The 26,271-nt window shown below is 43.8% G+C and overlaps 1 protein-coding gene across 7 annotated transcripts in view; it reads left to right on the forward strand.

Moving 5' to 3' along the window:
• Positions 1-26,271, forward strand: part of PPP1R12B (protein phosphatase 1 regulatory subunit 12B) — an 880,212-nt gene that overhangs the window by 279,374 nt on the left and 574,567 nt on the right. For 4 of the 7 annotated variants that reach the window (XM_086923132.1, XM_086923136.1, XM_086923135.1 and 1 more), the window contains exons 10-12: positions 4,494-4,694; positions 13,399-13,475; positions 15,737-15,859. In XM_086923132.1, coding sequence (XP_086779258.1) covers positions 4,494-4,694; positions 13,399-13,475; positions 15,737-15,859 — 401 coding nt within the window. The remainder of the gene's footprint in view (positions 1-4,493; positions 4,695-13,398; positions 13,476-15,736; positions 15,860-26,271) is intronic. The other 3 variants (XM_086923137.1, XM_086923134.1, XM_086923131.1) reach the window with 1 other exon arrangement.

The following is a 26,271-nucleotide window of genomic DNA, read 5'->3' on the forward strand; positions in this document are numbered from 1 at the left end:
AGCTGTAATTCACATGCACCCTTCCACCTCCCCGGACACCTGTAGTTGTTGCCGTTCTTATTATTTGCATTACTTACGCATGGATATCTCTATACTTCACTTACTTACTCCATTCTCACCCTCTTGCGGAAAAACAATCCAACAATGGAGTTGATGCCCATGCGCAATAGCACCGAAAGGAGGAGTCGCCATACCTCGTGACTGGAAAAGAAAAACAGCTTACAAACATCCGGACCCAACACTAAATGACAGGCGTATGCAAAGCATGTGAATCTACAGCTCTACACGCCAAGAACAGATGCTTCCAGGGTAAGTAACATAATCCTTTTATTACATGCTCCAGTCGGTATGATTAAAATATGGGATCAGTAAGATGGAAGTTGACTGGGGTTAATGATCCTGCCTTCTTTCTTGCACTCGGTCTACATGTTTCTGCCACCCTTCGACATGGCTTTCATCAGGAACTTGAAACTCTCTCACTGAGACCACTCTTTACTGTATTTTGTTATGAACGCAAAATGATATACAGTCATGCACTCTTCATGCTAGATCTAAACCATATACCTTCTTGGTGTTTATTCCAATCCATCTGTATCATAAAAGGGAGAATTATCTTGCAATAGTAAAGGGCACTGAGCAGAGTCCTGAGCGCCCAATAGCAATGTGACAATCATATACACCGGTAATATTAAAAATTCTGTTAATTCTAATCCCATATTGTATTTCGCCCTTGCATCTGTAAATAATAATGAATGAAGCGTCCAGGGGCGTAGCTAGAGCTTGTGGCGCCCGGGGCTATCCCTCAGATTGGCGCCCATGGCATCCGCAGCTTTCGTGCTACAAGATTGACGGCCCTGGGACGGGACCCACAAGCAACCCCAATGCAGGCAGCATTTACAAGCAGGTGCTCTTGCCTTGGTCTTTACACGGGGGCTGCGCGGCACTGGGGGCGGCCTTTATAATTTATTTGAGGACACTGACTTCAGTCATTGACAGTGAGTGTCCCAAATACATTAGCTGCCAAGGTTTCAGATTGCTTATGTGTGACATTTTCGTAATTTGAGTGTAATTATGAGTGATATTCAACAACTACGAGTGACACTTTCTTGCGAGCAAAAATGAAACAATTAGGATGAGGGAAGCATATATATATATATATATATATATATATATATATATATATATATATCAAAAATTACAGCCATTTCAGCAACGCGAAACACTACGAATATCTTAAAACTATTGCAAACCACCAGAAATGGAAGGGCACTATCTGACAAGAAACACAGACTGCGTAGCTGCCATGTTTTAAGAGTGCTTATGTGTGACATTTTCAAGGTTTTAGGGTACCTATGAATGGCATTCAGCTACTAAATGTATGACACTGAGAGTGACACTTTTTTGCAAGCAAAATCAACAAATTAAGTACATAGAAACAGATAAACATAACAAATTACATTAATTTGAGCAAGGATAAGCTTTGAAAAGAACTTGTAACTGCTGCAAAACACCTAATCCTACTGTAAAACGATTGTATACCCACAATGTACTCTAGTGATTTCACACTTGTGATCATTATTGATTCTTGCAGAGCCACAGTAATTGCATTTGCCAGTGTAAAACTGCTAGATCATGTTTGGCTACGGAGCACCTTATTGCACGTTGTTCAGCAATCCAACTCCTTTTCTGTTTGTAATCTAAACCTTATTGCATGCTCTGTTCCAAAACAAACATCACTGATCTAGCACTTGCCCCATAGTGTAACAGGCCACTTACCAATGGGAAAATTCTGCCTAGGGCTGTAGTGCCTAAGCTGCAATGTGAAACTCACTGCTGACAACTGCTCTGCTCAGAGCTGCTCACAGACAGTGCTATGCTCGAGTTCGTCGGGCAGTCGATACACCACAGTGCTCTTACGTGGGCAGAAAAAGGCAAATGCTCTCAGCAGCAGAAATAACTTACATTGCAGTGCGCGGTGGGTGTCTTTTAAAAAGCAGCGCTCACCGTAATGAAACGTGCAGTCGAGTACTTCATTTTGTCTATGTCTTCCTGGGGCTCGGCAGTCACAGGACTTGTAAAAAAACATACCTGATCCATCCAGTTAGGAGTTAGTTACGCGCCATACCTTGAAAGAGCCAGCCAGGTTGTGGAAGCATTACATTGAAAGGAGCCTGCCCCGACAAAGAACGAGTATTTAGATCTTAACATTTACCGGTTGTGATTTAGAAACTAAAAGCAGAGAATTAGAATACATTGCTCTGCTTACTTTTATCTATAATTTAATGCTGGTGAGCGTGGCAATTAAGTAAAGGCCTCTTGTGGACGCAATCACAAGTATGACACAGGCCGCAAAAGGCCGGGCGGGATGGCATTCAGGGCGGCTCACCTCTGCACATGCTGGATTAATGTGGGGTGGTGCTGGTTGGGGGAGGGGGGGGGGGAAGAGCAGTGAAACCAGCTCTCGCTATGACCGCTGCCCCTCTCTACCGTGGGGATTGTCCTGAGACTTGTAGATTATTTTTTTTCTCGCTTGAATAGCAGTCTACTCCAACTGTGAATGTAGCATACTATGACTACACGTGAAGCTGGCAGCAAGTATTTAAATTCCCCTGTATTGACATTTAGCAAAAAAAACGTCCGCCACGTGGTGCAATCTACTCATTCCATGTTCAGTTAGCAAATGAAAGTAAATGCAAAAGTATATTTTCTTGTCACTCACGTTTCCTAATTCAGATGCGAGTCGTCCAGGCTGTTGAGTGAGTCCCCAGTGTGGGGCTGTTTCGTGACGGACTGGAGTCTGTCCTGCCGGCTGGTGCCCCACGGGTCACTGACTCCTTCCTCTGTGTCCCTCGGCTGTGGCAACAATTGAATTTGCCAGGATGCAGCAGCTGACAGCACACTTCACCAGGGCCAGGCTGGCTAGGGGCCGGTGCGAGCTGCAGCAGGAAGCTACGAGAGCCACTAATGGTTTGCGGGCGGCGAAGCAAATTCAGCAACCAGCCTGAGCTGTCTGCAACAAACTGAACTCCCGGCTCAATAACAGACAGGATGTGACCACGGTCACGTCCACCGTGGTGCAGGCACGTACTTAATAGCACGCGCCTCCAAAATAATGCCGCCTGGGGCGGACCTCCCCCCCGTAACTACACCAGTGGGAGCTTCCAAATGCTGTGAAATAAAAGTATTCTGTGAAGACATCTAACTCACTTGCTGGGCGTTGCCCTGTGATCAACCATTCACACTTATCATTCTTACATACTGAACAGTACATACATAAAGAAACACTAGTTAGTGCTCCAGAGGTCCCAAGGTGATAAGGTAAACCTGTAGTCACACTCTGTATATAAAGAGGGAGGAAAATTAGTCATTAAGTATATTCAAGCATGATCCTACAATGAGGATTTACCCAGCTGTACCGTACTCACTCCATCATGGTCTTGCCTGGTTCAGTCACCTAATTATGCACCACCAGAACCTGTACCCGTAGATTAAATGTTGAAACTTGCTTGCCAAGCTTTTAAATGCTGTGCCTCCGACTAGCTTAAGGCAGCATTCACACGTTGCCCATGTCCCGCTAAGGATGCTGAGTGCGGATAAGCTAGACCATGCACCCAGGGCAAGATGACCGGCGTTAATGGAACCACTTTCTGGTTCCATCTCAGTAAGGAGATCAACCTCAACGACAGTTGTGAGAAAGAACCTTGGGTACTATTTAATATTGTGGGAACATTTCCTGATTCAAAAATAGTCAAATATTTAATAGAATTGGTGAATCATTATAAAAACTGATGTAGGTCTTTGAAAAAAGGTTGTTGATATGATCTGATTATGATCCAGGAAATGAGGGAAAATATGGTCTGAATTTCATGGGGGAACTGGCAAAAAAGAATACACAAGCTCACCTCAATTGTGATACTATATCAAAAAATTTACTGTGTGTACAGTGTTTTTCAAACAACGTATATGTGATAAACACATATATGAAAAGTATATCTGTTTAAAAACACAATACAGGAGAAATAGTGGGAAAATGAACAGAAAGGGAACGAAAAATTAAAAATAAATTTGAATGAAGGGATTTCGGTGACCTCAACAAGTCAGACGAGATGGGGCCACATATAAAATCCATGTTTTGGAGGAGGCAAATGACATCCTTGTTATCTTTCAAGTAAGTGTTAGTTCCTTGTACAAGGAGTCTAAGGAAAGCTTGTGCAAATTTTGATAGGGGTTTTAAACTGAACCAATGCCCGAAACAATGGGGCAAAATTGTTTTGAAAGTCTGACAAACAGCTCGTGATTTGGATTAATGAACCAAAAATTATTTCTGATTGGAGTAGGAAAACTTGGTGAGGCAGATATGTGTAATTTTGTTTCTTTCACATATGCTATGCATTCCTTTACTCCCACTCACGCTTCGAGTGAAGTAGTCTTTTGCAGATGAGTGTAGTTATTAAATGTCATGTGAGTATCATGTTTGTGCTCCCCTTCAACAGTTTGTTAACTTATTCAACAAAATTGAAGACCAGAGAGACGAATCTCCTTCATCCTGGAGACTGGGGCTGCGAAAAACTGGAAGCCACAATGCACTTAGTGAGGTCACCACCTCCAGGGAGGCCCTGAAAGAGAGAAGTTCGCCCATTTATCGCTCTGCGTCGAGTCCTCGCATTTCAGCTTTCTTGGATGGCAAAGATAAGGTGAGAGGGAAAAAATATGCATCCACATACCCCAGACAGATCATAAGTCACTACCTGGGGTTGGTAAAACACAACAATGGCCGGAAGTATATGCAGTTCATACTTTGTAAAATGCACATTTGAGTGGGGCAATGATGGATATCAAGAATTGTGTGGGTTTACTCTGTTCCGAAGCTGATTTGTTTTTCATCACTAGAAGAGTATTTTTTAGGAAATAATTTGTTTTAAAAATAGTCAAAGGTGAAATTTTTGGTCCACACAGATTTAAAAGTATCATAACTCTTAATCAGAGAATGAAGCGAACAGCAGAAAAACGTAATCTGCTCTTAGTAAAAATGTGTATTTACTGTAAAGTTTCACTACTTTACAAAGATGAATTTTCACCTGCCTCCACACATACAGTTAAAATCAAATGGAAAAGTGTAACTGGCCTCATGGCACATCCAGCTTTCCCATGAAGAGACACTGATGGGAGCAGCTCTTACTGACAGTGGTCCTGTGTGGCTCTGTGCATAGTTGGATACACACCTCCAAAAAGGACTTAAGTGGGTTTTGTGCTCCGAAGCAGTTGTGGGTAGCAAGGTCATTTATTTTACATTCCAGTAGATTGAGGCTGGGATTGGGTGCAGTGAGTAAGTATTGCTAAAGAACACACTTTTAAATCTCAGCAGGGAAGTCCAGAAATTATTGAGCTATTTTGTTACATTAATCTGTTGAAATACATGGTATTTCCTTTCTTATATATCATATATTGTCCATTGATTCTCACAACATGTACAATTCCGTAAGTCTATTTTTACAGCAAAGCAGTCCACGACTAGGCTTACTGGCCCCAATTTAATGACATCCGATCAGTCTTTCACACCCAGATGATTTAGTATTTTTCTCATTAGTCCACCTACAGAAACAACAGGAAACACATTTGAGGAATATCCTGATCATGATAAAATCGGTAAACGGGTCTCTCTATGGAACACAATTGTCAGTTATTAGCTTCATGTATTACAACATCGTTATACCCCTCACTTTAAATATTACATAACTCCAAATATAGAACCCTGATCAGTTGGGTTCGCAAAAACAAATATCCAAAGTATCACAGGCACACGACAGAGAGGACTTTGTACCACAAACTTTCTTTTCTTTAATTTATGGAGGTATTTTTAAAACATTACGTTCTGTAGTAGGGGAACTCTGTGTATAGTCATAATCTAGTGAATAGTCCCGCCCATATGCGTGGACCCCGGAGCAATCAAAAATAATCTCTTAAGCTGTCTTCAGTGCAGTCCTACATAGACACTTAAGAGAAAATTAAAGACAAAAATGCAGCCTATATTCACAAGGCTACACTGTCCAGTACTTCAACTAGAAATGCAAAGGATATTCCACCAATATCACATTTAACACAGTCTGCTAAGTTTCAAACTTCCCCTTCACAAAATCCTTGGAATGAAAGAGAGGAAGGGAAGGACAGACAAGCCCCATAGGCTGCCATTATGTGTCGTTAAAAGGGATACCGTGCCTTTAAGGAGCTCTCCAGAGACCCTCTGTATCCCAGGATGCACAGCAATAGTCTTTTTACTTTCAGTTCTTTTTTCAGGCTCCTGCTAGCAGGACCCTGGAGCATTGAGCTCTCCCTTTTTGGGTTTAATGCGAATGTTTTGACACTTCAAGTGTTTAGAGTGTTTCACTTGACGTCTGCCTACTCCTTCATCCATTTGCTGTTTTTTTTGCCATTTTTGTGCCATTTTTCTGTCAAATGCCTGCATTGTTCGACAGGTGCCCTAAATGTGCCATGAAGAAGGCCAAATTGGACGTCCACAGAGTGTGTATCCTCTGTCTCCCTTCATCCCATGTCCCTGAAGATTGCGAGATCTGTCAGTCCTTTTCCAAGAGGACCCTGAGGGACAGAGAGAGGATCCGGCTCCAAGGCCTGGAGCTGAGGAAACTTCAGGATCAAGGTGGGTCTGGGCATGTGAGGACTGGATCTGAGCCCTCTGCCCGTGCTGTGGCCTCTGAGGTGCTCCCCAGTCAAGAGAAGGCCAGAAAACAGCACAGATCTCCGTCGACGTCGATGGCCTCGACGTCAGCGTCGAGAGGGTTGACCACCGTGTGCTCCCCGTCGACCCAGGGCTCTGGGTCAAAGGGGCGTCGCCATTCCACGTCGAGGGGGCTGACGTCGAGACCTCGGAGGAGGTCGACGTTGAGAACTACATCAACGTCGAGGAGTCATCGACTTTGTGATGGGTCCAGGTGCCGGCGCTCGCCGTCGAGGCGACACCGCCGTTTGCCGTCGAGGTCTACTCTGCGTTCGACGTCGAGGAGCAGGCACTCGACGTCTAGAAAAAGGAGGTCAGCGTCGAGGGATGTGTCGGCGTCGAGGCCTTCGACGTCGAGGAAGAAGTAAACATCCAGGAAGGAGAAGGCAACCTCCAGGAGGCGATCCAGGAAGAGGACCGTTTCCCCGGGCTCTGTGGTCAGCCTGTCCTCTGCTTCTACGAGCCCCCGGTCGTGGTGGCGCAGGCGCTCGTCGAGTAGAAGGTCTGCCTCTAGGACTTCATCTCGAAGACCTGCAAAGAAGAGTGGTTAGATCTTTAGACTCAGAGTACTCTCAAATTTACTCACCTTCTCGGCCAGGGTCGCCTACGCCTCCGTTGCCGCAGAAGAATCCCACTCTTCCACCTCTTTCTCCACTTCCGAGGATGACTACGACTCCTCGTCCTCCTCTTCCTCCTCTTCCGAAGACTACTCCTCCTCCGCCTCCACCACCTCCTCATGGCCCTCCGGCTCTTCCGCCACGGCCTCCTCCAAGGTCTGTCTCGATGCCGCGCTTCCCTTCACCACCTATGGGGACGCCATAGCCGAAGACTCCGGCTCTGCCTCCACAGCTTCCACTCCCGACCAGGCCTGTGGAGCATCCAAGGCCTCGGAGGTCCAGATCACAATCCGGGCGGAGACACCGCTCTAGGAGTGGCTGTCGTTCATCTACACGGTCCCGGCATCGTCAAAGAAGAGGCAGGTCGAGATCCCGTCATACGCATTCGTCCAGTGCTCGAGAGTATTCTACCACTCTGTCAGACTCCCCCCACAGGAGAGTGTTGCCAGTGGACGACATTGTGTCGTTTCAGTAAGTGTTATTGCGAGGAGCGGCGAAGCTTGGTATTACCCTGACGGTGCCTACACCTTCTACGTGCGTGATCTTCGAGACCCTACATAAGCGGCAGCTGTCTCGACCCCTGTTGCCCTTGCTGCCGGGGCTGGAAGAACCGGCGATGGAATTGTTTCTAACGCCAGCATCAACAAAATCAGCCTCCTCAAGGCTGCAAAAGAAATACAGACCACCTGACTCCGATCCCGCTTTTCTCAGATCGGACCCAGTACCAGATTCGGTGATCGTCACTGCAGCCAGGAAACAACACGCTACTACTCCATCATCCACGGTTCTGCGAGTCGTAAGGTCTGCAAAGACACGGACCAACATACTTAATCAAATAGCTGCAATGGTACTCACCAGGGCGCCTTCTGAGATCTAGCAGTCAAAGGCTGCTTCGCACCTGCAGAATTAGGAAAGCCAGGATGGGAGGGCGTGCATTCTCTTATCTGGGCCCTGCCCACTGGAGAAGTCTCCCAGAAAAGCTGCAAGCATGTCCTAACGTTGCACAATTCAAGAAGCTTCTCAAGACGTGGCTGTTTTGCTAGAACACAGTCCATCCTGTTATCTGCCACCCAAGCGCCGAGAGATCCCCCTGGGGATGATTCGCTGCACCTTATAAATATTAAATATATAAATGTATATGTGAAAGCTAAAAGAGCTTTAATTATACCTCCTAGCGTACGTTCTACTCTCAAAATAGGAGCATCTTTGGCCTTTTTAGGCAATATTCCCATAGCTGAAATGTAAAGCAGCAACATGGTCCACACACATTTACCAAACATATGCATGTGTATCTACAGCACACATGCCTCGAACGGATTATGTTACTAATCCTGTAAGCCTCTGTTCTTGGCATGTCGAGCAGTAGATTGTCATGAACCCTCCCTCCTCCCCGGACACTTGTGGTTGTTGCAGTTCTTATTATTCACATTACATACACATGGACATCTCTGTACTACACTTACTCCATTCTCACCCTCTTGCGGGGAAAAAAAATCTAACAATGTGCACAATCACTGAAAGGAGTACTCACCTTACCTTGCGACTGGAAAATACTTTTTTGAAGAAAAACAACTTGCAAACATCCAGACCACTCACTAGATGATAGGAGTATGCAAAGCATGTGAATCTACAGCTCTACATACCAAGAACAAACGCTTACAGGGTAAGAAACATAATCCTTCCAAATTGCTGACAAGTTAAAGGATCTGTGGACTTGCTTTGTTACTTTTATAAATGATATAAACACATCAAACACCAATATGCTAGCGTATCTACACTAGAAGGTGTGCTGTGTGCCTACTTTAAGGCTCCCAAAGATGATGAAGTCTACTTGTTTCCTAGCTACTCGTTTTTCAGACCCTACTTGTTCAGTAACTTAGGTTTTTTCAGTTGTGGATCAACCTTCATCTATCTTGTGCCATAATGATATTTTTGACAGTAGATTTTATTTTACAATTGCATTTCTCCAGCTTTCCCAGAAAGACAGTAGTTTTGTTTCAAAGAGTTTATCAATACCTAAGTAAGCAACATAAACAATAATCACTTGTGTTGCTTCTTCATCCTCTAAGCCTATGTCCTTAGTTCCCTTGAAGAAATATAATCTTGTATACACATTATTAATGCTCTAGAGGTATCTAAAGGTCTTTTGTCCTATCTTCTGTCACTCTAATATGGCGTGTGTGAGTACATGCACGGAGCTTACACCTGTTGAACTACTAAGTTGATAGTCTTTTAACTTTTAATCATTATGCTGCCTACCCTGTCAACCAAATAGGACTACTTGAATGCCTACGAAACATTTAGGATTTGTCTGGATGACCCATTTTTAGATTAAGCCTAGAGCAGCGCGCATGCGCTGCTTTCTGGACTTTTAGTAAGGGGCTTCAGAAAGCTCCCCAAGCTCACTACACGCTTGTGTGTGTGTTTTTTATCTTTCTTACAGGCTAATGGGCTTTGCTTGCGTCTTTTAAATAAAGACAGCACGCAATTCTACAAAGGCGGGTGCATGTCCTGCCTTTGCTCTGCCCACGGCCTCTTGCTTGCGGTTACCTGCACAGGCCACATCTGTTTTCAGTTATCGTGCCCAGACACGGGCTCACCACTTGCGGGCTTGTTTTTCTGGTTATGTAACTACTTCTTGTTTGAGCCTATAACTGTCAAAGCAGTACAAGGATTTGTAGGAGACGCCGCATCTCACTGCTCCCCAGGCTTGGTTTGCTGAATATCAATCATTTCACAATCTCTCTGTTCAAAACCTTCTTGTCAGGCAAGAACACTCATCGGCAATGATACAATCTGCTCTCCACCTCTGAAAGTAGGAGTGCATGTCTAGTGTATGAGAGGACAACATGAGATGTGGAGATAAAGAGACACACACTTGTTTACAAGTTTCAAAGGCTATTGCCACTCTAAAGATAAATCTCTGAACTCTGCAGTGCCAGGGAGTGCGGCGCATTCCAGCACGGCGCTAAGTGGCGTGAAGCTCTGACTCCAGCCTTTGGCATGTTTTACAATTGACCCGCCCCTGACCTTCAATGCAGGCAGCTCACCTCCCAGAGACTCCCACAAAGGGAGCCTTTCCAAACAATAACCGCATGCTCCACCTAGTCAACCTAGATTTTCCACCAAGGTCTGAGGAGGTGTTTCACTAAAACTCCTACAGGTTTAACACGCAACCGTAGCAAACCACAAACTCAAATAGAGCGCCTTATTAATAAAAGGGCAAGGAAGCGAAGGCGCAAACAGGACTTCAGGATTGAAAAAGCTGTGCTAAGAAATAGAAACAAGATAAGGACTGCTCCGAGGAATCAGTGTTGCTATTTCTGATCCTGTGACATTACTATGGAGACAAGCTATGAGAGGCATGCAGGGCTGAGCTCGCATGCACTGCTGATCTCAGATGGGCTGCAACGCTGGAAAATCTCTACAGTAAACACTTAACTTCTCCTTGAAATCAATAAAAAAATCTACAGTAAAACGTATTTTGTTGTCACAGTGCCTACGTGGAGTTTTTCCAGTTTGCTTCAAAATCTTGCCTGTTTTTTTTCTTTTTAGTTAGTTCTACTTGCCATCGTTTAAAAATATTGGTCAAACAAACATGCGTGCTTATAATCTTCTATTTGATATTCAGGAGTACAAAGTATAAATATTAATATGTCCGTATTTGGTTTTAGGGATTCAGCAATGCTATGTGCTAGTTATAGTGTGACTGTCAATTTTTTAATGATGTTTTTGGCAATGTCTCACTTGAATGTTTTACGTCATGGTAAGTTGTTAGGGCACCATTGGCGGAATGTGGCCTGCAATAACTAAGTAAAGAAACAAATAAAACTAGTATTATATTTTTATGTGTTGGTATAATTTAAATATACCAACACATAAAAATATAATAGAGTTTTTTGTAACATGTTCGATAAAGTGCAACGTTATTATTAAATAAGGATGTTAAAAAAAAATTGGTGGTGATACAAAGACGTACATAAAAAGAAGGTTATGAATAAGTGAAAAGAAAATTAAGGAAAAAAGAAATTCTATAAAGACACCATTGACAAAATAAGCCACATCCCCTTCGGGGAGAGGATGTGGTTTCCCCTCGGCTCAGAAGACAGAACCGGGGCAACGACGGACAGAGCGTGGCCTCTTTGACCTGAGCGAGTGCCAGGCGAGGTGGGGCCTTCTCCATAAAATTTGTGGGAGAGTGTCTGTCACAATAAATATGAGACTACCATAGAGTAAAAGTTTACTGGTAGTTCTACATCACTTTCACCCATGGTACGTTTGATTCACTGTTGCAGTAGTGTATAGTATAGGTCCTGATGAAAGCCTGTTTAGGCTGAAACATGTTGACCAATTAACATCTCTAACTGATAGTAATTCCTTTCATACTATCCTCGCTCTGCTTTTAATCATGCCGTTATGATGGTCACCCTTAATAAAGTTGTTCTCTGTCATCATAACAGGTATTTTTAACATTATTCTTCACACTCTGAGCACTGCAACCCTTTTTCCCCTCAGCCCACTAACACAACCTGCTGGCTGTCCATCTCACTGGAGGATCCTATACTAGCATCCTTGGAAAAGACATCCAAAGAGGTGTCTAGTGGATACCAGTTTATCACTCTCAACCCAGATGATGAGGTTCCGCCTACGGGTGGGCTGATGGGTACTTTTCTCTGTGTTCTCTCCCTCTCCTTTGGTTTGTTCTTCTCCTTTTCTATACACTACATTTGAGTGTTTAGTTTCTCCACAGTATTGCAGAGACCTTTAGCATCCCCTTTATTGTTGTTTGATTGCTTAGTTGGGGGACAGGGTGCAAGCTGGTCTGTAAACTTTGTTTCCCCTTAGACCCTCTTCACATTTTGTTCTTTGTTGTTAGGGCAGGAGCTGCCTACTTTAAAATGGAATACCAGGTTTGATTCTCTGCGTCGGCTCAACATCCTGCGACTCAGACAAATCACTTAATCTCCCCTTGCCTAAAAAAATGAAAGCGTCCTTTTGTAATGTAACTGGTGCTCATGCAAAGCGCTCCAATAGTTTTGGATCGAGTTCGCGCTATACAATACTAAATAACAAAATTAAAGTACATACTAAAAAAGGTACTTAAAAAAGCATTGGCATAGCCAATAGGTCTCGCCTTTGGGACCTTATAAGTGTTTGTACATGCAACAGTTGATGTTGTTTCACCAAGGATATTGTACTGGATACATAAACACTTATAAACACCCAAAGGCGAGACCTAACTGCTAGGCCAATACTTGTTGTCTCGAAGTGCCTGTGATGGATTTTGGCAATTTCTTTTTACTTTTTTTTATTTTTTTTTAGAGATACTGTTTTCTTGTCAACTTTATTTTTTAGAGTAGCAATTGGCACAGTCTTTTAACCTTACAGAGAAGTAGAAGGCTTTTATACCTCCTTTCACCCCCCAAATAGTATTAGCTTTAGATGCCTCTGTGAAGAATGTAGTGGATATGCAGACATATGTGGGCGTTATCAATATGTCTGTTAAGGGTGGGGGAGGTAATGCCTTATTGGGCCATGGTTAGGACGCAGGAATCGGGGTTTCCACCACTTTAGAGTAAGATGTTAGAGGTGGTGGAAATCAGGACTATTGCCTTTTTATTTCTTTAACTGAGGATGCCAACCACCTACCCCCAACTCCCTCGCCTACAGCACCAACAAAGCTGATGTCCTAACCTTGATGTACCTGAGCATCTTTACCAACTTTATCCAGTCTCTATTGCCACATTTTGTACAGGTACTTTTATGTCAGTGTATACAAATCTACAACTGGATCCTGTTGTGGTGCTTAAGGTCGTAAAATCTCAGTTTCATTGCTGTGAGGTAAATCTGTTAACAGACTGAAACGTTGTTATTTGTGTGTCGGTATAAGCTGAGGGCATTGCACATGTTGGGCTCAAATAGGGTACATCTTGGGATATTTTCTATAAGCAAATAATTTAAATAGTGGGTTGTAAGTGGCCTAGATAAAGGGGCAAAATATCCAGTAAGGTACACGGTCTAAAATGCTTTTAATTTATTTGATTTCAGCAGGAAAAGAGCTACTTTGCATCCATTGCACCTAGAAGACTAAACAGTACAGGGGACATTGAAGAGAAAGAAAACAGGTAAATTAAGAACCTGGATTTGACCTGGTGTTATGGTTACCGCAAAGTTGGTTTGGGGTTGAAGTAGAGTTGAAGTGGACATTGGTAAGGCATTGACTATTTGAGCAACATATTATTCTTTCACCATTTAGATCTGAGTTAAAAAAATTAGCTATGGTTTGTGAAGTCTCTTATAACTGTCCATGTTAGTGTTATTCAATATGTTTAGATTTGCTTTGAACAATCAGAAGAATTGAAAGGTTGACATTTCTTCAGGTATGTTAACATACCTTTGCCTTGCTATTTCTTGGTGCATGAGATCAGGAAATTAACTACTTGGTATTTGCTTTTTATGCAATAAGCTAATTACAAATACAATCTCCTTGCCTGTTTATTATTTGGACTCAAAGTTTTTGTGTGTTATCAGCCCCAGTTTAACTTGAGGCTTATTTTCTATTGGCCTCTAAGAATTGTTACGTCTGATTAGTTTACTGTGTGATCGCTTACTTTTATTTTTTTTAAAAAGACTATTACCGAAGGCTAACATCTCTATACACTTTAATGCAGTCGCTTTTTAGCAACAAGCATTGGTGGTTTATTGTTCAATCTTAATGATCGAAAACAATGCTTTACATTTTCCTGGATTTGGCTTACATAGTCTATAAAACCCTAATAAAGTGCAGCATGTTTAAGGTACCTGTGCTAAATACTGCATTCTAATTAATTTTACCAGTCAACAAGGTAGGTGAAACATTACGAAGCAGCACTCAACCCTTTCACTAGAAAAAAAAAGTTGGATAGATTGAGCACCAACCTCCCTGGAAAACTGCTGGTGAACATGAGATGTCACCGAGCATAACATTCCTTTCTCTAATATTTGAAAAAAACAGTTTATTCTCAGTAATGATGACTAAACCCATCCTCCTTTATCGTCATCACCAATCTTCCAAATAAAGTGTGCAATGCATTTGAAGCAAATCTATTACAAGATAACAAAAGTAAAAGTTGGAAGATTTTTTCTTAGGTAGCACTATGGTGCAGGTTGTCCTGAATGTCTTATCTTTTGGGATTGGAGTAGTGTAGTATTTATTTTACAACATCTTTTTTATTTTTATGTAATTATCCTAATAACTAAATGGCAGTGTTTGAAAAACTATTTTTCTTCTTTGATTGACATATAAAAACATCATGAAATATGATCTCAAGCAGTGTTCTACTACATGAAGGATTGTTGGATACAAAGTGTTATCTTTGAAAGCAAAATCTAGCATGTCATTTGTAAGTTAATGATGACAAAGGTGGGCATCACTGCAGTTACACAGTCTTATAAAACTTCAACCTTTCATAATGAATTCAAATGAAGCGCCACATTTTGTCTGTGGTTCACTAGCAGAAAATATTGAGAATTAGATTAAAAAATAATTCCCTTAAATGCATTTTTTTAAAATGAATGTGATAATTACTCATATATATTCCAATTAAAATGAAAAAGATATTAAAAGAAAAAAACAGATCATCCAATACCACTGGCAGCAGTTTTACAAACTCCATTAACAGTCAGATGATTTATTATAGCCTTATAGCCCGCCGTAGAGGGCTATTCCGGCTATTAAAGGCCCTCTTCAGCGTCTTTAATGCTTTTTAGAACATTGGAATGTTGGGAGCTCCATTGAAAACAATGGAGTGCTCCGGGCTTATAATGGCTGGTATAAGCCTGGAGCTCCAACATTCCAATGTTTCTTTCTTCACAGCTCTGGCTGTGAACAAAGGCTTCAGGGAGCCTGAGGGGATTCGTTTTTTTGTTAAAACATTCTGTCCTCTAGTGACAGAATGTTCTAATAGCCTTATAGCGCATCGTAGATGGGCTATACCGCTATTAAAGTCCCTCTCCCTTGTTAAAGGCCCTCGCATTCGGCTCGGGCCTTTAACGCTGGAGACGGCCTTTAATAGCCAGTATAGCCCTCTAGGGCGGGCTATAAGGCTATATTAAAGACTGTCCCTCAGGAACTTGTAGAAACATGGTGTGCTTAAAGAAGTGTTAGATATTAATGAGCCACTCCTCATAGCTTGAATAGGAGGTACATTTGTGACTACTTTATATTTCAATGTACAGGGTTTTATTTATATAGTAAAAGTATAGATTTTCTCTGGGATAACTTCAGTTGTAGGATTTAAGTTTAATGTAATCATTCAGAGAAGCTGATTATGGTGGATCAGATGACAAGTCGGTTCTACCATCAAGAGTGGTTAGATTACCTTCATACTCTTTTCTCCTCCTTTAGGGAGTCTGCAGTCAGTCTTGTACGTAGTGGCTCTTACACTCGACATTTGTGGCGGGAGGATCTGAAGGGAAATGAAGGATCCTCAACAAGTGCTCCCTCCAGCTACATATCCTCCCTGAAAAGGTATGCAACACCGGCATGAAGAGTATAGACTAGAGGCCATGATTCACAGACACTAAGTTTTAATTTATCTTTCTTGTTTGCATCGTGTGTAAAATGTCATGCTTGCAACTGTCTCTAGACTGCATAGTCTGAGAGTTTTCAGAATGATTTCTGTCATTTGTTATTTCGAAAGGGGTTATAGTCATACTTGCGCTCCCTCTAAATGGAGGCTACAACAAATGACATTCCTCAGCCTTGTTAATTCTTTCCTTTCCCATCATCACCGGATATATCTAGCTAATTTGTGAAGGCTTCCTTTCACAAATATGCACACTATACTGTATCAATTTTTTGATTTATTAATTAGACTCTACTTTTTCCTTTGATCTGAATTTGCCTGGACTGGCCTATTTTGTTTTGTAATGGGCATCAGACTTTTGTCCAATTTTCAAAGCAAAACGGTGTTTTCTTTTGTATGAACATGTTCACAGGTAAATTTGATGTATTTCTCAAGCTTCAGTTTGGTTAATAGGTAAACAGAGTTTCACCTAGAGCTCAAGCCAGAGAAGTTTAGAGAAAATGCCTTTAGCTAATAATCATGGGGACACATTGCACTCTGTATATTGTATTATATGTCGTAGTCAAAAGTATTTTTTATTATTTGTGTCATTTGAAACATATAAAAAATGGTTTGAAACTGATTTAATTGTGTGTCTCTCTCCTTCCTGCCACCCTTTCTCTAATACTTGGATTGGTATTAAGTTTCCATTTTATCAAATATTCACAAAGTGATATGCCACAGGAACCATTGTTTTTCTGGATAAAAGCTTTACCCTGGTTCCTCTGTGAGTAGGGTCTCCCTTGTTCTCCTTTTTCGCATTTAGCTAATAATCAAGCAGTAAACGTTAAGCATGGTATCTGCCAAACTTGCCCTCCCTGAAGAACTTGAAATAGTAAAAGATATATGGAACAAGATTTCTCACCTTGTTAGTTTCCCCCAGGTGCCAGAATGGATCCGGAAACTGGAAACAAATTTCCATTTGGTTCCGTAGGTGGGTCATGCAGCTCCGCCCCACCTTGGATGTGATGTCTCGGTCCCTACATTTGTGCCATCTTCAACTACTGATGCTGTTCCCTTTTTTAAGCGCTTTCTGACTTGGATGCAGTGCTAGCAGGACTGTCCGGAAAAACAATTCTTCCCCAGGGTGCAGACATGGGCCCCAAAACAAGTTTCTAGCTGTGGCACCACAACATCTCCCTCTGGGCCTCGGTACCTCATGCAACACAGTTGTACTCTTGCTATGAGAAAATGAATTGAAAGGCGATTTGAGACTGCAAAGCCAAGCTTGCCGTTGTTGAACTACAGGAGAAGTTGAGGAAGTGATCTGAACAAGAGCGCATACGCACTCACTCAAGGAACGAATCTCAGGAAAGCTCCACATTGAAATCCAGAAGATCAAGTAAGACATGTAAATCACAAAAGATGTTCAAGCACAGTTCACAGACATCCCTCCACTCGTACCATTCGGAGTTGCGAGAATCCTCGGTTCTTCTCAACCTCTAAACTACTCTGAGGAGCAAGCTCCCAGAGTGTTTCCACTCTACCTCCTGACTAAGCGAGCTGCCAAAGCAGACAGAATGCAACACCTGAAAGAGGCCAGAGCAGTCCTTCTCGGTACTCTGCCAAATCCTAATGTAGTGCCTTCGGACCCAAGGATTTGAGGTGGCAAGTTGGCAGATCCTTTCCGATCGTGCAACTTGACCTCCACCCAAGGTCAACCCCGTCAACCAGCATGGTGCTGCCAGCTCCTGCCCTGGCACAGCATCCAACAGTATGGCTAGGTTTTTGCCCTGACCTGCCCCCTCAGGGGAGCACTTTATGCAATTCAAAATTACTACTTTTCAACCGTTCCTAAAAGGACTTGGGGAATAAATTAATTTTCCCTAAATATTCCAGGACTGGAGTTAGAATAGTAAATAAGCCTCCTGGAATATTTAAGGGCAAGTTGCTCTTTCCTCAAATATTCTAGCACTTGAGTTAGATTAGTAAATTTGAACTTCCAGTGTCCACCACTCCCATTACTCCCCTGGGGCACAGTTCAGGACAAGAAACACCAACGAGCACATCTGATGCTGTATGCAGTGCCAAAACTGATGCCTCCAACCTGAGCTTAGATGCCATCACTGACTCCAAACTGTTTTTGACTCCCTTCATTTTCTGATTCCGAAATAAGACATAGGCCTTCCTCTCATCATAGATCTTTGCCCTCTAAACTTCTACCTCCAGAAGCACAAGGTCAGAATGCAATCCTAGCCCAAGTTCGGTCTGCCCTAAATCCAGGAGACTAAATGGACACATACTTCCACAGCCCTGTCCTGCTGTTCTACATGTGTTGAGTGCAGTTTCAGGTATTCCACAGCCACTTCCAGTTCTCTGTGCTCCCATTAGACCATACCATTGCTCTGTAGGTGTTCACAAAGGTGAAGATTGTGGTCTCTGCCCACTTGCTGATGTTGGGAATTCCAGTCATCTCATATTGACGACTAGCTGCTGAAAGTAGGCTCACCCCAAACAGTTGAAAAACACTTTCAGACAAAGGCCAGTTTGTTCACATTGTTCAGTTTTTCCATCGACGTGCCGAAGTCCCACCTGATTCCTATAGTCAGAGCCATCATGGATATGGTACTTTTCCGATACATGCCTCAACGAGTCCAGGATAATCTGTGATCCTGATGTTTCAACCCTTAACCTGGGTCCCAGTGGGAGTGGCTCTGAGGCTTCTGGGCTTCTTTGCCTCCTGCATCCTGCTTGTAGACCACACCAGGTGGCACATGCAGTCTCTGGGGTGGGATATGATGTCTCATTGGGCTCAGCACCAAGGAATCCTCTCAGGCTCCATCCATGGTTTTGAAGGATACTGCTAAAGACCTGCTGTGATTGCTGCTTCATGGCAGTGGCGGCAGACCCCTCTGACTACCCCACCCAGAGATAACGTTTGTGACGGATGCATTGTTGCTGTGTCAGGGAGTTCATCTGGCAATAGCGGAGATCAGAAAACTCTGGTCTCCAGCGGATGGCCACCTCCCCTTCAACTTGCTGGAGTTTCGAATGATTTGCTTGGCACTGGAACCTTTCCTACTGACCATCATAGGGGAATGGGTGCAGGTGCTTACGGAGAGCAGGTGCTTGTATTTACAAAGGGTGCAGGTACGTACAGACAACATGACCGCCAATGTGTACTGCAGCAATCAGGGTGACGTGGAGTCGTGGGTTCTGTGCCAGGAGGCTCTGCATCTCTGGAAGTGGTGGAACTTCTAGGCATCTCCATGATCGCCTAGCACCTGGTAGGATCTTTAAACGTCAAGGCAGATTAACTCAGCGAGCGTTAACTAGTGGATCACAAATTACATTTACACTCCGAGGTGGTGTAGGAAGCTGGCTCTGTATATACTATACCAGTGAGGTATAGTGTGCACAGAGTCCAGTGGGACCCCAAAGGTAGGCAGAGGTAAAGTTGGATAGAACCTTACTCTCTATTTGTGGTAGTGTGGTAGAGCAGTAAGGCCGTATCAGGTAAGTGTTGAGCATTTGTTGTACACACTGAGCCTGCAAATGATTTCACACACTCAAATACTGAACTTCACTCAACGCTTTTTGCTTTTTCCTGCCTTTTTCTTTTTTTTCCTGATGGAAATTAACAGCATTTTGTCAAGATATGCCATCCCTATTTGATAAATGCCCAGCTTGTGGGAGAAAGAAGGCCAAGACAGACCCCCATGAGGTCTGTATCATCGGTCTTCCAGACAGTCATGTTTCTGAATCATATCAACACTGCAGGAACTTCTCCAAGCGTACACTGTGAGAAGATTAGTCTCCGTGGAACTGAGGAGCGGGGAAGGTTACAGTCCTCAGGACTTTGAGAGGGTAGAACCTGTACCAAGTCTCTGTTAACTTCCTCAGAGCGTCCCAGGAAGAGGGGATTGCAGAGACAACATTAGTCCCGGTCGACGTCGAGAACATTGACGTCGAGAGGAGGTACGACGTCGACATGCTCGCTGTCTATTCAAGCGACGACGTCGAGTAAGTGCCGGAGGACGACATCGAAGGCTCCAAGTATGTCTCCGTCGAGACACCGGCAGCGAAGATTGGCGTTGAGGTGTACATCTCAAGTCGACGTCGAGGCATCGAAGATCGCTGTTGAGGCACACTTGAAGCTCGAAGTCGATGCGCTCCCGCACATCGAAGCACCGTCGACACTCACTGTCAACTAGCAGGGCGACGTTGATGCATTCAACGGCGAAGTCTGTATCTTCTTCTCCCAGTCTTGAGAAGTCGAGGAAAAAGAGGAGGTGCATCTATTCGTCACCGGACTCTGAATATTCTCCGTCGGCACCAGTGCTGCCTGAGTCTCCTCCGCATCCTCCCCCACCGCCTCCACCACCAGGTCGCTCCTCTACTTCGTCCCAAAGGTCTCATCATCGTCGTCGCCATCATACGAGTTCAATATCTTCTACTTCTACAGGTCAATACTCAGCAACATTGACTGACTCTCCACCTCCACGAATCTCTCCGGTGGATGATATCTTGACTTTCCAAGAAGACAACTAACTGCATCCAGACCTTGCCTTAGGCAGACAGGACCATAGTGTTTTCCTAATTTACAAAATATAGAAGAACACTAGCATAGTAAAGCCACCATAAGGCTCAAAGACAAGCAAGAAAATGTGGCCGCCCTGGCGCAGATTGGCTGCAAAAACAGGGGTCAAGAGGGCCCATCACACTACAGGGTCCTATGCACTCTAGGTAGCTACACTCATTTAATCTCAATTACAAGCAGTTCCTATGTTTCACAGATACTTTTTTGCATTCTGGTTTGTGTGGTAGCGATAGTGGTAGAAATGCATTATCAAAATCAAAAAAGCCAGTCGCATGGATTGTAAAAACCAGAAAGCACTATGAATTCTGTAGTCCGATTCTTTCACCAATTTAGCAGATGCTTTTCACAGGCTTTTTTATTAGACACCCTGTATTATTTCATTAGTTTTGCGGACAGGTTTAAATGCAGGCTCCCACCATGGCTATCCACTGGGCGCAAGACCTCCCATCCCAATTTGCCTCACCATGCACCTCTTATCAGATCTATAAATTAGACACAGTTTTAACTGGCTGTCTAAAAGAAATATTTACAAATATTTACAAAGCAGACTAATTGTGATAATTTTTTTGAACGTGTACAGAGATTCCTTTCAGGCTTCCATCTTGGAGGAAACTCAGAGCTTGGCAGCTGAGTTGACATCGAAAACAAGCAGAAAGACATTAAACCTGAAAGCATTTCACCTTTAATTAAGCTTTGCTAGTACCCCTCCACCACACAGGCTTTCTTATAGCATGCGCTTATGAACATAAACCTAAACACTCCCAGACAGGCATTCAATGACAATCATACTAACATACATACTCACCGGCACGCTGAAAAACAAACACAGACACTCGTACAAAGTAAAACTGCTAAATAAATAACGTACCTGAGGCAGACCTCTTCATCACGACCTCGCATTCTTTTCCAGCATGGCCCACGATTTCCGGATGGCATAACTCTGCCAAGCAGCTCATTGTTGGCACTCAGGGTACTCACTATGAGATGGAAATCGCCCAGGTCCCCGCAGGTAGAAATGTGGCGAGCTGATCTGCTGAAATGGGGCAAAGCCGAATCCGCGGCGTTGAGGGGGGAGGAGGACAAAGGCCTTCGTAAATACCCTATAGCACAAGAGTGGGACTTAATGATGATCGAAATGGAAGAGATGGACCTGACCAGTCCGAGAGACCCGGTGGGATGAACGCACACATATAGCAGGGGACGGCCAGGGTACACGAGCGTGATTACAACTCATGAGGGATAGACCAGGCCTATGAACTTTAACAATTTCCAGATAGACTGAGGCACATTGACCCGACATGTAGAGTGTATAAGGGAGAACGACCAGGAGACGGGGGGCGGGTGGACGGGGAGGGAGGGACAGTTGGGGTTTAGCAAAATATGTAAGTCATGATTATGATGTTTAAAGACTAAACCTGGGAAACATCCGGAGAATTGTAAGACAAACGACTCATGATTTGGAAGGATATGCTACCATAAGTTAATGGTAAAGAAAACGGAAAAGACTGATATGTGATATAATGAGAAACTGTAATGTATGACATCCTATAACAGTCACGAATAAAGAGTTAAAAAAAAAAAAAACTCTGCCAAGCAGCTCATCAGAGCTAGGTTGAAGAGCTTTACCCAATCAGAAGCTGGGATAGGGTTAGAGGTAAACTCCTTTTCTCTATTCTGACTTCTGATAGGGTTAAAGGGCACCTGATGGACAAGCCCTGAAGCTCCAATATCTGACATGCTGCACTGCGTGACTCTAGTACAGCATGCCAGATATGTATTGTAATTTTGTGAGGCTGGGCTATAACAGCCCCCGCCTGACACATGCGCATACAACTACTGAAGCCCTCTTCTGCTGCCAAGTGGAAATTACAGTTTTTATATGCAAACAAACGATTGGAGATCGTAAAAGCTGTATGCAACACCTGAATCAATTATCTGCAGAGAGAGGCAGTGGGTCGACCCCCTGGCACCCCCTATGGAGGAGCCTTCACTGCAATATCCGAATTAATTGGAAATTGACTTTTAGTTGCAGTAGAGCTGCAGATTTTTATCAGGCTTCAGAAGCGCCTAGATTGAGGTTCTAATAACCCCTTCCATGCTCATGACGAGCTGAGCTCGTCATGAACAAGGGGATTCAAGGGGGTTCAGCATCCAGGGAGAATTGCTGTAGCATTGAAGGTGTTGTTGAGTGAAATGTCCTTTTCACGCATCTCCTTTAAAGAGTAATGGCACCAGGATTTGGGCATTAATAAAAAAAAATCTGTAGGAAATTCATCATCTCCTGGAGCTTTTCCAGAAGGCATATTTGTTATTGCTTCTATAATTTTCTGCTCAGTGTTGTCAATTTCTGGCACATCTGCTGCTTCATCCTGCAGCAAAGGAAACATTAGAAGGTCAAACAAGGATAACTCTGCGCTCATGGTATCGTCGCTAGTTTTCAAGATGAATAAAACTTGATGACATCTAGCAAAATCTTGTGTAATATCTATTGGTTTAGCGAGTAAGCCAGATGGAGCGCTGATTGTTTAACTAGTATGGATATCTTCCATTTGTTTCAAATGTTGAGCTTAAAGCCGTCAATGTTTTTCATTGTTTAAATTTCAGACTTGTCAAAGCTTTTGAGCTTTGGTCGTGAACATAGAGTTCAAGTTCTGTTTGACTCGAGCCACTGGTCAAAGGTTTTTCAGTCTAGGGAACTTTCTATACTGGGCTGTTAGTGATGGTATCCATTATTTCAATTGCTGATCTGTAGATTGTTTCACCAGCTGTCCCCATGTATTCCTTACATGCTGCCCAGAGGTTCTGTGATGAGCCAATTGCGCTTTTGTTATTAGCCATATTTTCTCAAATAGTCTGTAGTTTTTAGTATCGGGGTCCTTGAATTTCCATGCATGCATTCTCTTGTTCCAGCTGCGAAGTGAGTGGTCCTAACGCCCATGATCAATTAAATCACAGGTTTACAGATAAGGAATTTGACGTAAGGGAGTAATCATTTCTTGTTTCCATGCCATGCACACAGGAGAAAACAAGTGAACTTTTTGTCTCTGGGATGAAGTTGATGCCATGGTTCCTCAGGGGCTTGGTCTGCTGATCAGTCTTTCAAAAACATTATGTACCTGCTCTTTCGTGTTTACAGAGGACCTCAACGATCTGTAATTGTATCTGGTGTGATATTCAAATCTGCTCCCATTACCAACCAGGTGTGACCGGGTTCCATCAGTACCCTGTTTAATTTAGCGAAGTAAACTGATTTGACTCCATTGAGTATAGATTCTGCCAAGTGTTATGTGCCAGGATTGCAGAGATGTATCTTCCTTCGGATTCTGGCTATGTCTTCCAGTTAAGGCTTATTTTGTGAAGCAGGTTTGCAGTTCCTCACTGTTTATATATTGCTCTATTGCAAAAATGATCTTTCCCATCCAATCGCTCACTCAAGTTTAACAGTTTGTTTGGGAAAGATGGGTTTCTTGAAGTGTAGGAAAGGGCCTCCTTTTGACATGGTAACCCCCTCTTTTTGCCCTAGACTGATTATTTCAACTGAAAGTGCACTGGGCCCTTGCTAACCAGGCTCCAGGGCCAGTTCTCTTTCCCTAAAACAAGGTACATGTTAAATTGTTAGACAAATTGGCATGGACTTTAGAACGCCTGTAAGACCTTAGTAAATGATAGCTTGCCCTCTGAACATTATGGCAAATAGTTTGAGACCGTATACACCATCACTTGCACCATTGGAGGTCGATAACGTCCGACCTCATGGTTCCCCAGATTGTCTATGCGCTACTCCCTTCGAGACTGCTCCTTAACCCATGCGCAACAAGCTGACCAAGTATCATCTCTCGTCACTCCACCAGGATGTGACAGCTCTTTTGGTCTATTGAGCCATAGAGAAGGTGCCGATGCCAAAAATAGATCAATCAGTTATCGGTCAGGGTTTTTAAAGCGCAGCCACTCACCTGTGAAGGTCTGAAGGGGGAGGGGGGATGCTGGTCCGTCTGCGCTTAGTTTTTTAGTCGAAGATTCAGGTCTTGAGGTTTTTCCTGAATTGCGTCAGTGACGGGGATTGTCTGAGGTGGGTAGGCAGGGTGTTCTAGGTCTTGGCGGCGAGGTAGAATAATCTTCTCTGGTTCTAGTCTTGTGGATCCGAGGACGGTGGTCAGAGCCAGCTGGGCAAAGCGGAGGTGTCTGGTGGGGATGTGGAATGAGAGGCGGTGGTTCATGTATGCTGGTCTTGCGTCGTGGAGGTGTGTTTGTTCCTGTTATTTTCTGATTACTCCAGCATGAAGGCCTTTGTCCTATCCTAAACCTGCGCCTCTTCCTGAAAAAGGAGAAATTCAAAATGCTCACACTTGCTTGGGCTCTGTCTGCCCTTGATTTGGCAAAATAAATCGCAATGTTGCACGTGCCGGGCGCACACTTAACATTCCCGTCCTGCCTGCCCACAGGCATTGCCTGGGGTTCACGGTGGGCCACAAGCACTTTCAGTTTACTGTGCTCCGTTTTGGCCTTAGCAAAGAGTGCTAGTCTTCCCTAATCTCGGCGACTGGCAGTTGAAGTAGGGCTCGCCCCAGGCAGTCTCCCACCTCCAGACTACGGCGGACCTCCTGCACTTGCTGTGGTTCTCTATCAATGTGCTGAGTCACACCTGACTCTCTCTCAGATGCTCCCTTTCATTGGAACTGTTCTGTACACTGTACAGTTTTGGGCTTATCCTCCTATGCTGTAAGTCTAGGATATTCAGACTATATGACCAATGTTAGAGCCTCTAACCTGGGTTTTGATGAAATGACTCAAAATGGCTGCTGGGGCTCATTGCCTCCTGCATCCCTCTTGTGACACATGCGGGCTGTGAAGTGGGACCCGAAGTTCCTGTGGGCGCAGCATATGGGGAATCTCTACGACAATGTCCAGATCTTGTAGGGTACTGCAGAGGATCTGCAGTGGTGGTTAACGAATGAATGAATGAATGAAAATTGCACTTGTATAGCGCTATCTACCCGGAGGCCTCGTAACGCACGAACTGCAATTTGGTCAGCGCAGACCCCCATGTGCCTTCCTTAACCAGATCTGACAGTGTTGACACATGTGTCACTCCTGGAATAGTGCGACCACCTAGGAAAGTTGGAGATCAGAGACCTGTAGTCTCTTGTGGAATCCAGACTCCAAATCAATCGAAGCTCTGAGCAATCAGGTGGGCGTTAAAAGCCTTTCTGTGCTATATCAAAGGAAGGCTAGTGCAAGTCTTCACGGACAGCACCACCGCCATGTCGGACTGCAATAAAATGGGCGGGGTTGGATAGTGAACATTTTGTCAAGAGCCCCTGCACCCAAGGCTAGAATGTCAGGGCATATGGCTTGTTCAGCACTTGGCAGGCTCTCTGAAAACCAGGCTAGACAAACTCAGCCAAAGATGCCTAGCTGATCACGAATTACTTCTCCATCTGGAGGTGGTGCAGGGTCTCTTTCAGCAGTGGGAAGAGGCTTAGTTAAATCTGTTAGCCACTGCCGAGAACACGCAATGACAGTGATTTCGCACTCTCACTTGGAGACAAGTTTAATCTCAAGTGGTGCACATTTCTCTTGAACGCCTTTCCGCCCATACCACTCCTAATCTCAGTTCTCAAGGACATCAGGAATGACTGGGACAATTCACCCTTGAGGCTCTGGGCTGGGCTTGGAGAGTTTGGTATCCTGAGCTGTTGAGCATGGCCATGGACCCTCCGATCAGGTTCACCTTTTGGGAAAATCTTCTGTTTCAGCAGGGGATGGTTCTCCACC

Source organism: Lissotriton vulgaris, chromosome 5, assembly GCF_964263255.1.
Source record: "Lissotriton vulgaris chromosome 5, aLisVul1.2, whole genome shotgun sequence".
Lineage (NCBI taxonomy): Eukaryota > Metazoa > Chordata > Amphibia > Caudata > Salamandridae > Lissotriton > Lissotriton vulgaris.